We start from the raw sequence: 19,405 nt of genomic DNA, 5'->3' as shown, positions 1-19,405 counted from the left end.
CACCTCCTCAATTGCACACAGTAATGCTCATTATGTTTTGTGTATGCGTGCCTTACCGGTCCTACAAATCCCAGCAGACCAGTTCGGGTAAAAGTGATTTCTCCAATGGGTGTTCCAGCTTGGTTGACAGGGATCACCTAAAGATTAGGTACAGTAAGTAAAACTCAGCCTGACGTTATATTTCAGGAGTATACAAAAGAACTGTGAGATACTGCAGTTAATGTAGTTTATGGCTGGTTTATTGTCAACAATGATTAAAAGTCAAAAAAATGGTATCAAATAGGAACACACTAAAGGGTTTGTGAGAATAATTGGGAGGATGTGGGAATAGTCTTACAAAGCCTCATATCAGTAAAGGTGAGAGTGAATACTACTGCATGATGTATGTAGCGCCATCTAGTGGATCATTTGACTCAGTCTTCCATCCATCCATTTTCTAAACCAGCTTGCTTTGTGCAGGGATGAGGGGACATAGAGGCAGTTATGAGACACGGCTTTTAGACTATGACAAACCTCAAATGTGTTCTTGGTGACACCAGGCAGGCCGTAATACATGGTGCCTCCAGCCCGAGAGTTGATCACAATCTCTCCTATTTCATCTGTCTTGCACAGCTGAGGAGGCCCATCTGGTTTCACAATGCACATCAGAGCTGAAACACACAAAAAGAGTTCACAGCATTAACGTTACACAGGAACTGGCATTCTGATGCTGTAGGAGGCAGTGAGTAGACTAAGTTAAAGTCATGCTGCACAGTAAATGTGGCAGCTGCTGCACTTAAGTAGTACCAATTAAAACCAAATGCAGTTGCTAACCTCCAGGCATAATGTGGCCCACATCCTGAACAGTGAGAGCAGAGTTTTTGTCCTCTGTGTTCACCCTGATCACGCCGTGGCTCAGCCCACCCATGGACAGGATGGCTCTGGCTGGCAGTGGAGCTCCTCGTGCACCAGGCCTGCAGAGAAGACAAAAATAGTGCATTTACTGTATGTCATTTTTTTATACTTCATATTATAAACTTTGGTTTTCCTGTGTTTTAAATTAAGAGTGGTAGGGTACAAGAACTTGTCTGTATAGATTCCTCTTTTCTCTTTATAGATGACATTAAAACCTGAACTTAAACAGAGAAGTGATAGCGTCAGAAGAAAACAAGCCAGACAGAAAGGCGACAGAGAGGTGACATCTTGTTGAGAAGAAGTCTCGGGCTCAAAGTGCTGCGGTTTCGAAATTTTGCCATGTGTCATGTTCATGTTGACAGAAAAAACCACAGCATTTCACAGCATTTTAAGAAAATTACATTTTATTCTAAATAATCCTTCTAACTGGACTGATTTGCCCTTAAGGCAGCGTAATTATTTTTTGAACAACTTAGAAATGTGTGATGTTGAGTGGAGACGTGACTTGTGACCAGTTGTGTAAGCTCAAAAGTCATGCCAGCTGGTGTTAAAACCACAACACACCCTGTTTAAGTTTATTTGTTCTTATTATAGTCTTTCCTTCCTAGACTTGTGGGTGGTGAGTTAGACAACAAACAATTAAAAAAAAACAAAAAAACCCCACAATTTTAACACTGAAGTGACTTGTTATTATGGTAAGCATTATATGCAAAGTAAGTCTTCCTGTTTGCAAGCAGAACTACATATTAGATTGCCTCCTCCAGGGTCATGTGAGTGTACTGATGTTGTACCTGCGTATAGCCACAGTTAAGGCCTCAGGAGAGGTGGCACATGGACAAATGACCTCAGGCTTCAGACCATGAGACTGGAACACATTCAGGAAGGCATCACATGACGACACAGACCCTGGGAACAAACAACGGATGAAAACATTACCATAAAAGGGCAAAAATAGTCCAGATTTACAACCCAACCACAAGGCTGTACGTAATGGTTATTTATTACAAAGGGACTGTGTGTGTGTGCAGGAGAAGCAGCTCACATGGGTTTGCTCCATCAGCCACAATAAGCATACGTATGGAGGACAAGTTGGTGTCTCTCTGGTCCTTGTGGGCCATCATGGCCCAGTGGAGGTCACGGCACTTCACCAAGGCCACACGTGCTGTGAAAAGGTAAGGAGGACACGTTATATAAGGTACAGTTACATACAGCACTTACAGATTGTCTCATCCCTTACGTATACATTTTGAAATTGCTATACTGTTTCTCCTTTATTACACAAATATGGACAATAAAAGTAAGACTGGATATCAACTGCACCTTTGTGAATGTGGACCCTCTGCACCCAGGACATAGGACAGGCTTTCATGACTGCATATGGCACTGTGATGGTGTGGATTCTGTTCATGACACTCTGTGTGGAAAAATACACATACTATTAATGTGATACTGTGCTTCATATCAAAGTTAGGAGTATCAGTCGGTCTGAATATAAAATACAAATTGTTGCATTCAATCTCACCGTTAAGACGCCATGCCACAGGCCCATGTCCTTCTTGCAGTCCAACACATTGACCAGTGTCTCTCCTGAAACAGATAACATAAAAACAAGATATATGAAATCATTAGCTAACTGATCTGAATCCTAATCTTCTCTGAGGTTTTCATGCCATGTGTTTCTGCCTCTCTCTGAGCGGGAGACTGAAAATTAATTATGGGACAGAGAGAGAAAGAGACATCTATGTTGCATAAAGTGCTGAGCTCTGACCTTCACAGTAGTTACAGGCCTGGGTCAGGGCTTGACAGTGAGTCAGCATGGAGATCTTGGACACAGCAACTCCCATCACTGTTCCCTCCTTACTTGCTTTGTACTTTGGTGGAGACACAAAAACAAACACAAACAAAGTTTAATGAAAACACAAGCAACATGGAAACAAACCAATAATTGGCTTAAGCACATTGAATTCAAACATTATGTTAGAAGTTTCTTTTACAGGATGTTTCACACTTTGCAGTAATGACAGGAAAGACGCAGCCACCCAGTGAGTCAAATTTTAAAAGGTCATGTGCTGTCAGAGGGTTCAGAAGATTAACAGATAGCTGTATAATGTAAATAGGAAAGACATCTTTCTGTAATGCATCACTGGTCAGTAAAATAAAAAAAAAAATCATCAAAACCACAATACAAATGATAAAACTACTTAAATATTAAATGAGTACTTCTATGTAGGCGGTGTCTGTGTTGGCGGTGGGGATGTGAGGCTGCCAGTCTTTGGAGGGTTTGGTCAGGTACTTGGTGTCTGTCACCACCCATTTCATTCTTGGCCATCCTGATGAACATAATCACAGCAACACAAAGAAACATACAAGATCATTTTAGCTGACGCAAAGAAAAAACAGAAACATGTGTTTAGACACACTAATTTGGAGCCACCCAAAATTGACAATGTTGACCCTGCAAGCTCCAGGTTTCAAGGCCAAAAGGTGAGCAGCCAATACAAGCAGAGTGATTACACAGTCACCCACTCACACGTTCTGCCCCTAAATTGGCCTCTGAAAATCACACTGTATATTCCCTTTAATGAGTCTATCTAATGGCTCCCAAAGAGGCTAGGACTGAGATGACTCCGTGCTGAACCAGCAGCATTGGCAATGGTGCCGTTCAGGCCAGCTGACCTTTGAACTGGATGATCTCTCCGTTTGGCGTCTTGGGCAGCCCTTTGAGACACACCTCGCTGGTCAGCGCCAGACTAACACCACAGCTGCCCAACAGGAACCCAATCTGCTGGCTACCTGCATCCTGCAGAGAGAGACAAGGGTGAAGAGACTTATGACACACAGGGGATGTAGACAAAACTGTGACAATTAAAACCATGCGTACAATCCTGCTGTCAATAACTTGGTCATATAATAAATCCATAATGTCTCTGTGGACATGTGAGTAATGAGGTACTATACAGACAATATACACTGTGATTATTAGAGGAATTTACATTTGTTCTGCAGCTAATTAATATTTTCATTACCAATTAAGCTGCCGATTACATTCTCAATTAATTGTTTATAAAATGTCACAAAATAAGGAAAAAGTTTCCCAGAGTCCAAGATGAAGGTTTCAAATGTCTTGTCCAACAATCTAAAACCAAAAGCTATTCAGTTTACTAAAATATAAAAAGACAAAGAGTAGAAAATCTTAATATTGGACAAGCTGATAACAGCATTTTTTGCATTTCTGCTTGAGTTCTAAATGATCAAAATGGCTGCCGATTACTCTTCTGACGAGGAACTGATTGACTTTATCGACTAATCATAGCAGCTCTTAGATATATGGCATTACATGGCTTAGTGCTTTTATAAAGTATCTAATAAATAAAATAGCTGCTCAGTTACAATTGACCTAGTTTGCCTTTCAGTAAGTGCCACAAAATCCAAGATAACTCAGACTGACTCACAAAAATGTATGAGCCTCTGTGATGAGTGACACTAAGTGCTTTTGGAACATTGTATGAATGTGACTGAATGTTTGGTTGGATCCATCTATGGTATTTCATTTAACAACAAAGAATTACATCTGATTTTGTATTTCTCAGTGACCACCACAGAGGAATTCACTTGACAACAGCAGCATCTTTACCTGTCGTGACAGTGGTACCTCAATGGGCACAGGGATGACCTCAGCTAACAAGCAGCCATAGAAAGCCACCCAGAACATGCCAGGGTCACTATTGGGATACACCAGGGCCACCTGCAAAACAGGAAAAAGAAACATATTTTCCTTTGTCATGTTCTTTCATACTTTCCATACTGAGTGGTGCCTGACAGACTCTTACCCGATCTCCAGGTTGTAGGACAGGCTCCGTCTTGGTGCCCAGTTTATTCAGCAGTGTATAGGCCAGCTTCAGACTGCGACTCCATAGTTTTCCTGTGGAGAATATAAGTGAATATAAGTGAGTCGTGATTTTAAAGTGTCCTGTTTGGTTTTTATTTACCATGTATTTATGTTGCATAACTGATCAAGGATAGTTCAACTCCACAACCCACTGTAGCTCCACATGGGAGGAAATGTACTGTAGGTGTTTTTCTTCTCAGGCCAACAAATATTTATTCAGCTGAACCAGTTCATATACGAAATATATATCTCACATTTACATTTGATGGACTCAGTATTGTTGAACAGCTTAGTTTGGGCTTTAGAAACTGAGAAATTTAACAAAAACCTTTGCTGTTTACTGTCTACATTAACATCCATACGAGTTGAGGCCCTGCTCACCATATGTGAGTGTGTAGAGGGGTTTGCCAGTAATATCCAGAGCAGTGAGGGCAGGACTCTTGGCCTGGGTGGCCCCCCAGCGGGCCAGAGCAGCCTGAAGGGCAGGAGGCCAATTACTGACCACTCCAAGGGGCTCCCCCTTCACCGGGATGATTTGACGTCCCTCGGGTTTTGGGGTGTTGGGGTCCGGCTGGGGAACTGGCCATTAAAAGAGACACAGATAAGTAGATGTTTAGAGACAATGAATAAGGGTGTAACCTGGCAATAACACTGCGATCAACATAACTGCTATGACACAAGAATCTGGGTAATTTCCAATTGAACAGAGTAACCACACAAACAATGAATAAGCTCATCATCAACCAGTCAACAGCCAAGAAGATTTCCATGTCATTCTTGACCAGTGTGGTTTAGCAACAGTTCATTTTGGCCATTTTTTTCTGTTGCATTCCCTTTAATTCTATTTAACTGACATATCCTACTTATGTTGGCTATGTTATTATCTGTGTAAGTAATTAGAAAAATCTGACACAAAAGCTGCAAAAAATACCACCCATAGTCAGTATGAATGAAGCAAGTCATCCAACAAATGGTGAAATATTGGTGAATGGACTATATGGGATGGTGAAATTCTTGCATGATAATATATGAATATACAATTTTTTAACTACCATATTATTATATGGTAGTTAAATGGTATGGTTGATTTTGTACCATATAAATGGTTATTATATGGTACCATATTATTATATTTACTGTTTGTATGTGCTCATGTGCTTTTGTACATTTTCTGTTAATGTTTTTTTTTCATATGCCATCAACCTGCCAGGGACTGCAGATAAAAATGACCCCTTATGGATAAACCACATATTAATGATGTACCCAAGTGCTCATCTTAATTAATGTGCACTGTCCCTCCTTAAATAAAATAATAAAAATAATAAGTAAAGGTATATACATGTGAATATTTCTGGGGGAACTTGAATGTATGTGCACAGTATGCGTCTCACCTTCTACAATCTCCTCAGAGTCATCCAGGAAGAATTCGCTGAGTGGTGGTCTTTTGGGCCGTTTGAGTGTGTTCAACAGCTGCTGGATCTTAGTGGACACCCTGCTGTTGACAGGCACGCCTGGAAAAACACCAAGAACAGCTACCGTCAAAAACATATGCAAACAAGCAACCAAAAAACACACCATACACCCACACATGCAAGTCTATTCTAACACAAATTTCTACACTATCACACACACTCTCAGTCACAGGCAGAACCCTATGCACTAGCACACAGTCAGGATCAGAATCAGCAGCAGGAAGGATTCGAAAGGGAAATTTGTGCTTGAAGAGACACAGATTGGACGATCATCAGGGAAACCAAATATAGGAGGTTCTCTACATCTAGACCTACAACACGAGACAAACATGAAGACAGAGAGACAAACACCAGGCTGGAAAGCAAGCTGAGTTGGGCCTCTTCAGCATCCCTCCCCTTCCCCGATTTCGATTTATATTACCTTTTCTTTTTCCTTTTTTAAATGAAAGGCAAGACAGGGACAGGATTAATGGACCCAAAAGAAAGAACACAAAATATCTGTCATTAGCGGCATTCACCACACAGTGAAATGAGGATGACGTTGAAGGTGACTCTGAATGAACACGGGCAGATCGTTTATTGAGTTGAACACTCTCCAATCAGCTTTGGCACTGCAATGCTGTGAGTCATACAGTCAGTGCAAAACAGAAAATATCACTCAACAACTGTCATGATTAGATTCGAACATGCAAATGGTTTAACCTTCCGATCTGAATCAGAAACCAGATGACATCATCCAAGTTCCACATATTTGAGGAACGGAAAATTACAGATTATTCTCCACTTCTCAGTTAAAAGAACCTTATACCCAAATATATCAGAGAAATTTATAGACATTATGGCTTGTGTGTGTGTGTGTGTGTGTACCGTCAGCAGTATCCAGCATGCTGGAGCGGCTTTGTCCACGGCTCATGCCCCTGACCGCCGGAGGCAGGTCCACCCTGGACCCTCTCTCCTGGGGAGTGGAGGTTGTCACATCTGGGGGGACACTGTTTTCTGGAGGAGAAAAGAAAATGTGCGTCCTAAGGAGAACAACAGCCAACAAACATTGTTACATATGGTGTCAATACTGGGGCTATGTATCGTTGAAGTTTACCTATGCGTGTGTGGGCGAGTACGTCGGCCAACACGGAGGCAGCTGGCTGAAGCTGGGGCTGTGGTTGGGTCTTGGGCTCTCCATGGGAGAGGGTGGAGGAAGCAGACGAGGATGTGGAGGAGCTTTGGACGGAACGGTTGATCCAGTAATCGGGGCTCTGCAGGCTCTGAGCCAGCACTGCGCTGAGAGCCGCCTTTCTGCGCAGTGAGCCCTCATCCTCTGATGCAGAAGATGTGTCTGAAGGAAAAGAGAAAGCAGAACATATTTATGATTTTTGCCTTGTAGATGGTAGGAACACAGAGTCTTGCTCTAGGGCACCTCAGTAGTGTGGACACTTGATGTGCAGAGGGACCAAAGCCAGGTCTTTGGCTGATAAACAGGTCCCACAATCATTAACACAAACCAGCTGCCCACTGAGCGTGATAAATGTAGTTTACCTGGAGGTGTGCAGGTATCTATGGGAGACTGGACAAAGGCTGAGCGTCTCTTGGTTGGCATGGGTAGCGCCATCTTCTCTTCTTTGTGTTTGGCCAGTGCTGCCTGCACAGCCTCCGTGTGGATGTCTACATACAACAGTAAATAAACAGAGTGAGACAAACAAGAAAAAATGTATTAAAGAGTAAACTGACTACTGCTAATTACTACTGCTAAACTGCTAATTTTACTACCGCTGGTCAGAGTTTATTTAAGGTGTTTTGTGGTATGTTTAAAAGTGCCTTTTTTTATGTCTAACATGTTGTGTACCTGATCTGTAGCGCTCATCTCTGGCCCCTCCACTGCGGTGTGCACGGTGGTGTCTGGAGGCTGAAGAGGTGGAGGGGCCCGGGGCCTCAGGACTTGGGCTGGGGTCCGCACTGTGGCCTGGGGAAAGCTGTACATCTGGCAGAGACAGACCCACATCTACAGGAACAAAAGCAGATCAAAACACATGTAGGATAGCATTAACAAAAAACAAACAAAAACAAGCTTTCAGAAAGTTGCACACAAAGGAGCACACTCTTGCTTTACAAAATACCATTACAGCTACATGTGGGCATGAATATTATATGATACTCCGAGCGAGAAGTTCCCTAAATATAGCCTCACTACAGAGCCTCTGAACATGAAGTGAAATAAGGACATATACGTGACTGATGCAACTTGTACTGTTAACGGAGTGCATGAAACTAGGTTAGATTCAAGCAAATATATTTTTAGTCGATTATCTTCTCCTCCCAGAGGGCTGGAGCAACAGAGTTCCTGTGGAGATGATAGTTTGGAGGGATGAGAAGGCCTGAGGGGACAGGCGACAGAGCAGGAGAAGGTGACCTTTGGAGCTTTAAAGCTTCTCAGTACCTGCTTTGACATCCAGAGCAAACTGCCCCTAATACAACAGTAGGCAGAGCAAACTAACAACCACAGGAATACAATTAAACTATAAAATAATTTGATATCTAGTCATTTTCAGGTCTCTGTGTTTAGTCACTTCACAAAAAACGTATCATGTGGCAGCTCAAGCCAAAACAAGACGAGGTTAAACCCACAAGGAAGGGAAGTCAAATAGTGCACTTTTTAAATGAGTTTCCAGTGACACATCAAGAAGGATTTTTTCATGTCAACGTCAGTGTGGTGCAATTTTTCTGGAGGAAACACCACACCCTTATGCGAAGCAGCTGACTGACTGACTGAACATATCAGCTAACCAATGAAGACAGAGGTGAATGGCTCATAGTGATACAGTGAAACTCTGGTACTTCCCTATGGCTGTGACTGCTTGTAAACTGACATTATTCAATCAAAGGAAACTGTGGCCACAAGTTCACAAACTCAGACACACGCAGCAGTTTTGTTATCATGGGGATTTGCTACACTGGTGTAATTATTAGAGAAGTTGTTGGATGTTACTGTATGTTTGGTTCTCATATGTGTAGTTCCCATTTTGGCCACTAGAGTGCCACAGAAAGCCAGAAATTCCCTTGGACAACTTGAACAAAGAGAATCATAATCACACTGGGTCAGTGAAGTTACTTTCTTTAATGAAAAAAAAAAAAACACACTTCACATTTAAAAACACAAAAACAAAGCTGTTTTTTTTAATGAAGTTCCCCAAACAGATGTAAAATGAACCATGTGAGATGTAACTTCCAGCATAATGAAAACACAGCTTGATGAGTTCTTCTGATGCGATTACTCAAAGTTTCCATGTCTCAGAGTGACCATCACCAAGAATACTGCAAGAGGAGGTGAAAATTACACAGCAAAGGGAGACGGAGGCGTGAGAAGTCAAATGAGGAAAAGCAAATAGCAGAAGAAGAGTTGGTCTTACTTGGCAAATGGGGGATGTAGGAGGCCAGCAGCTTGGCTCTCTTCTTCTCATAGCCCTTCTGCGTGATGTCACCTAGGAGAGAGGACAGCGACACCACACCGTTATGTTAGTCATAATTACCACACAAACACCAGACAACTGCACACATAAACCAGATGAGGTACATACACCAACTCTCCTCTGACAAACACAAACACAAACACAAACACACACACACACACACACACACACACACACACACACACACACACACACAGTCCCTATTTTAGCTAATACATTTGCAGGGGTTGAGTCATAATAATAATAATCCTCTTTAAGGCAAAGCTACTGAACTCCACATGTTGGCAAGGAGATAACACCATTGTTTGGCCTTACATTAGCCCCGGTGAACAAACATGACAAAAACCTCCTCCTGGCCACGAAATCCAAATATGATTACGCCGACCAGCAGATAACTATGCCAGGCACAAAACAATGGCAAAACTGAAGGCTATCGGGAACAGTTGGGATAGTAAGTAGAGCAAAGAGGAAGCCATGTGAGCCAGTTTCACATGGGACTCAACCATTTATCTCCTCCGCCTCCCCCTCTTTTTCCCACTGCACACCCAGCACCACCCCTTCCTCATTCGGCCTTGGACTGGCAGCACTCCCACCACTGCCAGAGTGTTGTTGCAGAGGCAGGACAAAGTCCACTTAAACTGAGACCCCAAAAACATACGTCTGCTTGTGAAGCAAACATGCATGCAAGACACACCCTATCCAGTTAACTAACATACACACACACTCCCCTTGTACACACAAACAATTCCACTGCTGCAATCTCCCACACTCTCTCAGTTATTCCCCTTCCTCTATGTCCAGTGATAACATTGCATGCTATGTCAAGTGCAATGAGCCAAAGGGCTGCTTAGTCTCAATCCCCTGACACCCCTCCATGCTGAGCAGTGACAACATGGAGACCCTCGCCCAACGCTGCTGAGAGGAGGAGAAAATATCAAAGATAATGAAGAGTGAGGGGTTATGGGGGGAGGGTGATAAAGACATGGTGAGAGTCACTGGTGGAAGCCAGAGGGAACATGGTCTGGTGTGTGTATGAAACAACAATGGAAAGAAAATGAGGAGAAAGAGGGGGAGCCAAAGTTCAACAGCAGATTGGAGGGAGGTGAGCTGGATAACCCAGCATTGGGTGGGGAGCCCCATGTGTGACTCAGATACTGTGTTGTGTTTTAGAGATTTCTCACACTCTGGTCAGTATCCACTGGTGCATGGTGTTTGTCTGGATAAACAACAGAATCATAAAAAGAAGTTGCCCTTAGGGACTGAGTATGTAGATTACCAGTATGGGCTGCAGACTTTTATTTCTGATCCCTCCCATGCAGAAAACTCTTGAGGTTTCACAACACTGTGAAACCATGAGAAACGGGGGGAAGAGGGAGTGCACAACATTCACAGAGAAAAAGCCAGCAAAACAAAGTCAGAGACAGTTTAAAGACTTAGAGAGAGTGTGTGATTGAGTGCTGTGTGCTTTGTCATTCCCTGCATTAAAAAAGCTCAAATGGGGTGGCCAGCATTCAGCTCTGACTTCATGCCTGGGCACTCACACTGGCTCAAAACTTACTTGGGATGAAAAACACAGACTGCACGTTACAGTCTCATTTTCTTTGTTTCTCCTTCCCTCAGGCATGCTACAGGCTTGTTTATGAAGAGGGAAACACTCACAGACAGACATGCAAGTGCAGCAATCAACAGCAAACTGATTGTAGTGAACTGGAGCGTCATTGTTGTTGGAGACAGGGTTCTGTCAAGCCCAGTCCTGGTGCCCAAACGGGGCCGGGAGGGAGGAAGGGAGGGATGGAGGTCATTAACACAGACAGAGGAGAGTCTGTATTGGTGTGGGACATAACAACAGGCGCGGACTGGCACGACCACACTGGCTCTGTGGGCTGGCAGCGGGGCAGAGAGACACTGAGGGCCTCTGGGTTGAAAGAGTGACTGTGACAGCTGCTTCAAAACAGAGGAAAAGCTGTATGTTTAGAGAGCAAGAATGTGGTGTTTTGAGTGCGAGCAGGAGCAAAACAGTACAGTAACTGTGTGTGTGTGTGTGTGTGTGTGTGTGTGTGCGTAATCTGAGGTCAGGGGACAGGATATGAGCGTTACCCCACCCTGTGTGCGTGCTGCCAAAATCGTCTCCCAGTGTCTGTCTAGAGAAAGAGGAATGTGCTGATTGGAGAGGACCATACTAACAGAGAGGGCCAACTGGCCAGGAGAGCTAGCTCACTGGCCAAAAACTCCCCTGAGGTGCAGGAAGCGAATGAATGTGTGTGTGTGTGTGTGTGTGTGTGTGTGTGTGTGTGCACAGCTGGTGCAGGTTAAAGGGTGCTACAGTACACAAAGGAATGAACGCTGAGTGAGCACTGAGTGAGAGTGGCATTACTGGCCTGCTCTGTCAGATGTGTGTCAGTGTGTCAAACCAGGAACATGTTTTTTTTTTTTTTTTTTTTTGGCCAGGCATATGCTGGACCTACTCAACATACTGTGGTAGAGCAAGGGTGTTCAGCAAAATGTGTGTGTAAAAATGTCTCTTTGATGAATTAATTCAGTGACAAAGGTCATCTCATTTTAATAAGCAATCTCAATAATCACTCCTCCCGTCATCCAAAGCTTTGTGTATTTATGAGGACTGTTGTGTAAATAGGGCGACTGATGTGGCAGTTTCAGAGCTCAATGAGGATGACAGTGACTATCTGACTCTTTTTTTTAAGACTGGTGCTTTTGACCTCAGTCAGACAGAAGACTGATCCTCTCACAGATGACGGCACAGGCTCACAGAGGGGATATAAACACACACACACACACACACACACACACATACAAGCAACATTCCCAGTTACATCAATAAATATAGGGAGCTAAAGTGCATTCTGACATCATGGGGTTTTACAGTAGAAGTCATACATTCAGGCTTTAATGATCACTTCAGTGTTGCTCATCTGCACTGGTATTCTCCAATCTGATCCAGCACAGAGCCTTCTGTGTTTGTGCAGCTCATCTGTGCGCTGTGTGTTACTTCATGCACAAATTGTATCGTTTTAAATTTCCATTAATCTCCAGTCAGATGCTGGTTAGTCTGTGCAATTACAACTAAAGCACTAACTGACATTGTGCTGTGATTTAAGCTTATAGGTACCTTACAGACTAAATCCTTTTATTTATTCATTTTTTTAAATCATACCACCATTTTGTTTTATGCCATTATTTGTTTATTTTGTTGTTGTTTTTATTTATGTCTGGGACATTCTATTTGGTTTTATTACTGTTATTTTATTTGCTTTTTTTAAGTTGGTGTGGATTTGTTTTAATCTTTGCTTTCCTGTACTGAACACTTTGTAACATTGTTTTGAAAGTTTTTTAGTGTTATCAGTACTGGTGTCTGCTCCACAAAAATCCAAACTTTGCCTTAAATGCAACACTCAGGCAACGTTGGGCAGAACACATTAGTCAAAGACGGTTACTCCTACTGCTAGTTTTGCTGTTACACCAACAGACAGGCTGCTTTTGTTTTGATACATATTGGGAGCCGTTCATTACCAAGTGGAAACAGATGCAAACAGTGTACAGTTCCTTTTAAATTCACTTATTTGCTTAAATGAGTGTTAATTTTTTTTTTTCAGATGTAACTGAGATTGGGGCTTTGGAGCCATTTTGCCAGCAGTTCACTGACACTACATCTTTTCACCAAGTCAGAGATATTTTCAGAATAACACATATTAACAGAAATTCCTGATATCCCCGACAACTACGAGGCTGCTGTTAATGGTTGCTCATAATTACAGTCAAAAAGACATGAATGTAATTTTCTGTTGCAGATGAAAAAAAGTCACCTGATGCCTTCAGCTACAGGTCATTTAATCAAAACACTGAAATCTTTATGGGAAGTAACTATGAAGTAGATTTCTACTGACATCCATCAAGGACAGAGACCCTCCTCCTTTAGGTTTGGTCCAGCAACTCACTACATACAGATTATGAAGCTGTTCTGAAGCCATATTACTTTAAGACGACTAAAGATTAATGTCTTGTTGTATGTTGAATCATATGACTCCCTGACTGGGTTACGATTACTATTACAGTAGAATGTGGCTTTCTCGAACAAACATAAAGAGGAAAATGAATACCACATCAGTGGTGAATAAATGATGAGTAATGAATAGTGGTATGAGAGCAGTCAGACAGCCTTCGGAAGGAAAGGCTGACGTTATGATTGTAAGAGCGCTCTACGTGAGGGGGAATACACACACACACACACACAAAAAAACCCTAACTGGGACAAATCTTTTACCAGTCATTTAGCAATGAGCGAAATGAATATTGGAATTAGAGAAGGACTTGAAAGGATTTTTGTCAGTTTGTGTTGGTAATCTGAACAAGCAGTTTAATTCCAGCTGCCACTATCAGCAAATGACACTTGGGTACAAGTCTCAGACATTTACATAAAACTCCCAACAACAAAGCCAGTGTGTTCCCCCAGCTATTTTTTTCAATCAGAGCAACACCTGCTGCCAACTTTTATACTCCAACGTTCATTTTTCTTCTTAACTGATATTAGCTGGCTCACGAAAACTGTTCACAATTTTGGAAAATGTTCCTCTCTCCCCAAGAGGCTTAGTAAAGCACTTTTCAATGCCAAAGTTTTCCATCTGTCTTGTAGTCAGAGCACATTTTCTTAAATGAAAAACACCACTGGCAAAAAGCGTGAAAGTATGAAAGTGCCTCCAGTTGTTTTTAAAGTATGGAGGGAGCACCCTGGGTTACAGATGAATATGGCTAGACAGTATATGAACATGTAAATGAACAGAAACCCACCAGACCAGATAATGAAAACACAGCCTTACAATGTACCAACATAATAAAATCATGGCGATTGCCTAGCTTCCAGGGGTCTCAGTCAGAGGTCACAGCTGGGCTAATGTTTCCTACATAATGACAGAAGCATGAGCTAATAGTTGATGCTAGTAGACAGGAGAGAGTCTGGACTGGATAGTAAACACCGCCCATCCAACAACCTGCCCCCTACACACACACACACATATACATACATAAATACAGAGAAACAACCAGATTACAGTCAGTAGAGTGCATTAAAGCCCAGAAGTACAAGATTTGTGCTGGGGGGGTCCAAGTGGCTTAAGAATCAGCTGATTAGCCTCCCAGCACTCACAGCTCACGAAAGGACTGAGATCATGTATGAACAAGCTTTGCCTGTTTCCATGTTAAAACACTAAAGGCAGTGAGTCAGTTTTCTCTGTCAAAGGATATGGCAGCAACACTGAACTGATGTCATCTCCATCCAATATTACCACAGACCCTCCCCTACTTACACACACATCACACACATATTAACCCCCACCCCACCCCCACCCCCCCCAAACGAGAGAGCTGTTGTAATTACTGCGGGCAGATTAGCCTAGGAGGAAGTGGCATGACTGCTTCTGTCACCCACTATTTCCTCTTGCTTCACAGTATCGGTTCCTCTCCCTGCATGCACTATACACAGGCACCTACATGTCACAGGTTACTTGCTAACACAGGGCTGCACACACACACTTCAGTAAGGATAACTACAAAGATTACACAGATAGTGGTATATAAAACCTTCTTTACACATCATGAGAATCATCCAGTGTTCACATTTTTGGTCCTATCCTAATCTGTAATCTGAGATTACATCTATCCTGACAGATTACATCTTTCCTGTCTAGACATTTGTGTGCATTCGCTGAAAGGATATATGACAAAAATTTCTGAACTGAGGCTGGCATCCAAGTCTGAAATGTGGGACTGTCTTCTAACCCTGTGAAGTCATGGTCGGGCTTCTACCCACTGCACAAAGCCATCTTTGTTTATCAGCAGTTTATTGTCTGTGACAAATGTGACGCTAACACACACCACAGTTACAACTCTATCTCATGAGAAACAAAGATACTCTCCCATAGGGTCTCGGTGAGCAGATGACAGCAAGGACACACAGTGCAACCACAAACAGAAATACTCACACCAACAGCCACAGTGTGCACATTTACATGTAAATACACACATAAACACAGGGGCTGAGAGGAGAGGAACTAACGTCACCCACAGGATCTTATTTATAGAGACTCTGAGCAGAAACACAAAAACAACGGGCGGACTGTGCTGAGAACATGGGTAAATAGCACTCGGCAGGAAATGCAAATGAATGAGTCTGACACCAAGGCCATTTAATGGCACCTGGTCATTAGTTAAAGGAGATGTTAGAAGCTAATTTCCACAGATGATGCTCTAAAATGGAAACTGCTGGGGAGAAAAATAGTAAATTCCCACACTCTACTTCTGCATGATTAATTTAGTGTGATTAATTTCATTTTTAATTTTAGTACTGTGAACTACTGCAAACTGAAATGATTAGTCTATTAATGAACAAACAAATAACAACTATTATTCTTTTTCAAGAAAATGCCAAATGTTCCCTTGTATTATCTCACAAACTGAGGATTTACTGCTTTTCTTCGTCTTATATGATGATTATAAGACAATAATTGAACATCTTCAGGTCTCAGAGTCTTGGTAAAACACTAAATAGAATTACTATGGGCTTTATGTAATTGTGATGGCATTTACTACATTTTACAGACCAAACAACTGATTGAGATAATAATCGCAAAATTCGCTGATGGAAATCATCCACAAAGACTATTTCGACAAAAATGGTCCTGATCATTTTAAACCTTGCGTGATCATCATCACAGTAATATGAGAAATACTCAGTATGTCCTGATTGTTTTGTCTTATCCTTGTTTTATCTACCCAGCCCCTGTGAAATATTCATGAATTTGATGTACCTTATGAAACTTATTTGGCACAATAATTAAAAAAACATTGGGAAACACCAGTCGGTATGAGGTTGGTTGAGGTATTGGATCTTGATAATTAGGACCCTTAGGACTGTGTAGAACTGTGCAGGTGCTTTTTCTCTTTGCATCAGCAGTTGAATCACAGCTACTTAAATATCACAAGCTTTCTGCTCTTACTCAGGGGGTATTTTGTTCATGTCTGGGTAGTGATTCAAACATTTGCACAAAGGCCTCCCACCTCCAGGACCAATGTTTTCCACTCCAAAAGCAGGCCTATAGTTCCTCTGGGACCCAGTGAGTCCATGTGGGGGTTTTTCAGGGAGGATGAAGTAATATCTGGTTGGCTGGAGAAATATGCTGGCCCAGCTGAGAAAGAAGGCTGAGGGAATTGTAATGTCTCTTGACAGAATCTCCATGGGAAACAGAGATTTGGTTTGGTTTTTAGGTCTGTCAAACAAAATGACAAAACTGAATATGTCATTTCAAAACTACATGAAAAGAAATGTTAAGGGCAGCGCAGGGAATATTAGGGATTAAGAGGTTAACAATTCAAAATAAACAGAGTAGAAGTTTTCCCAGATTTACTGATAAATATATGATAATGTACCTCACAACAACCGGCCGTACTGTTTTCCCATTACCCATCAGCTGTAAAGTATGTCTTGAATGTCAACAGGTCAACTCATCATGAACAAATACTGTGACACGCAGCAATCTCAGAAGAATGTTTCTGTGGTATAATGTATAATAAACCATTATCCGCCCAAGGTGACATTTGACACAAATCATGTTACTATAGTATTTTCTTGAGAATAACTCAATGAAAGAATTTAACAAGAAAAAGCAGCAGACTGAGATCTGCATCTGTGGTTTCACTTGCAAGCAAAGATAGGTAACCCCTGTGTTTGCCAATATACAGTAGGTAATGACTGTAGATACTCAAAGGCAGGGAGCAGCAGAGAGGATGTAACAGAGGGTGTGACACAGAGAGAAAGAAAAAGTTAACAACATACACATCAAACATACACACTTTGTTAGTATCCTGAATGTGAAGCAATTGCACATTGCTTCATCTGTAAAGCCTTAAAAACACAATACCTGAGACACACATGCATACTGGTACATATTAACAAACACGCCTACACACATATAAACATGCAGGCCAATTCATCCCTGCCTGAGTCAAGCACCTTAATCGTTTCATCAAATCAGACCTTCCTGTACGGGACAAAAACACTTGAGTTGCATTGTGTTGGCCGCACTAAGATCAAAATTAAGATTATGCCCATGATGAACAGTGTGTAACAATCCTTTTCTGTTGCTGAGGCACAATCAGAGAGGACTGTCAGCATCCTGAAAGTTATTTTTGCCAAATAAATTAAACTAAAAGTTCCTTCTAAGCTTTTAAAGCATTCACATTCTGTCTGAGTGCAGAGGGAGTATTGCCCTACTTCCTCCATTACTTCTATTACATTGTGCACTTTACATTGGCAGAGACAGAACTCTTGAGCCAGCTGCGCGAGTACAGTGGAGGTTTGAGCCGGGGACAGTTACAGCATTGAGAGCTTGTTTCTACTTTTGGCTCAGTGAGAAAAGCTGCACTGAAGAAGAGGGCACATTCTCCAACCCAGAGGACTACAGTACAACTGAGAATTTTTCTGAATAAGCTGGATAATATGATTGCTTACTAACTAATAACCTTTCATTCACATCTGCCATTCTCCTAGGGGTGGGTGATAAAATAAAAAAAAAAATAAAAATAAAAAAATAAAAAAAATCAAATATTACCACAATATTTCAGGGTAATTTGCAGTAACAATATTCAAGACAATATGGAAAATAAAACTTTTCAGCCCCACATCACCAGCTACTGTGGATGAACTCTGCTCCTCACACGACCTCTGAGTTTCATCATATTCACGTCTGTTTTGCTTCAGGGAGTGAAACAAACTGGTTGTGTTGCCATTTTTAACTGTGACCATTTCTTGCAAACCTAGCAGAAAATTGTGGCTTGCTGGAGGGCTGACCTCTTGAAGCCAAACCACTACACACAACAGAGGTAGCTGCACTTTTAGGGACCAATTCCTCACTAGAGATCGATGTGCTGTTCTGGCCATTGTTGTGGTGAGAGAAGACTAGATAGCACTCCACAGTATCCAAATGTGCCAACACGTCAGCACACTGCTATATTATTTTTTCATGTAAAAACTGGCTCCAGTATTACTGTGAAGTACATGACATGGCAGAGAACTACATCCTCTTATCTATGCTACTGTTCATAAACTTTCACACATGAATTTACATTGCTGTGTTTCCCTACAGACAATAACAGACATGCTGTGTAATCCTGGCAGTGACAAGCTGTTTTATAGATAAATTCAGAGTACATCACTTGATCAAAGTGATAAGACTGGTGAACAACTGTGCATGCTTGATTGCCGAGTCAGCCAGGCACAAATGGGTTGTCTGTTAGTAAGCAGCAAAGGTTAATGTAGTTTATTCTTCAGTCAGGCTGCCCTAAAGCACAGTGTAACTGCAATGGGCAGTTAGCTAACAGGTTGTGTGTTTGTGGCACGAGGAGCACAGATGATCACGACCAACTGAGGTTAAATCCCACAGATTGATTTCTGATCAGATTAGCTAGCTGTCCTGCCACTTACTGTATCCTCCACAGTGGGGATTATCTGTCATCACGAGCTATTGGACAATTGGATATTTGCTTAAAAATGGTATTTAATTTGGGGCAATCACACCAATTTGATGATTTATTTCCACAGCAGCCATTTTGACTTGTCATAGTAGTTGAAGAGAATACAGAAATTACACCTGTGCGTTCATGGTACATTAGTCAGTTCCAGG

At 41.9% G+C, this 19,405-nt stretch overlaps 1 protein-coding gene across 1 annotated transcript in view; it reads right to left on the bottom strand.

The window, feature by feature from the left end:
• The window catches only part of dip2ba (disco-interacting protein 2 homolog Ba), a 42,743-nt gene that overhangs the window by 12,326 nt on the left and 11,012 nt on the right, over positions 1-19,405 (bottom strand). Inside the window, 19 exon segments of the mRNA XM_051071192.1 lie at positions 57-137; positions 514-650; positions 814-953; positions 1,686-1,800; positions 1,937-2,056; positions 2,215-2,308; positions 2,417-2,481; positions 2,663-2,765; positions 3,115-3,224; positions 3,571-3,694; positions 4,529-4,639; positions 4,725-4,816; positions 5,165-5,362; positions 6,175-6,294; positions 7,123-7,251; positions 7,352-7,588; positions 7,789-7,914; positions 8,096-8,251; positions 9,657-9,728. Coding sequence (XP_050927149.1) covers positions 57-137; positions 514-650; positions 814-953; positions 1,686-1,800; positions 1,937-2,056; positions 2,215-2,308; positions 2,417-2,481; positions 2,663-2,765; positions 3,115-3,224; positions 3,571-3,694; positions 4,529-4,639; positions 4,725-4,816; positions 5,165-5,362; positions 6,175-6,294; positions 7,123-7,251; positions 7,352-7,588; positions 7,789-7,914; positions 8,096-8,251; positions 9,657-9,728 — 2,330 coding nt within the window.

Source organism: Lates calcarifer, linkage group LG6, assembly GCF_001640805.2.
Source record: "Lates calcarifer isolate ASB-BC8 linkage group LG6, TLL_Latcal_v3, whole genome shotgun sequence".
In the NCBI taxonomy this organism is placed as follows: Eukaryota; Metazoa; Chordata; class Actinopteri; family Centropomidae; genus Lates; species Lates calcarifer.
This window is presented reverse-complemented; position numbering and strand designations above follow the sequence as displayed.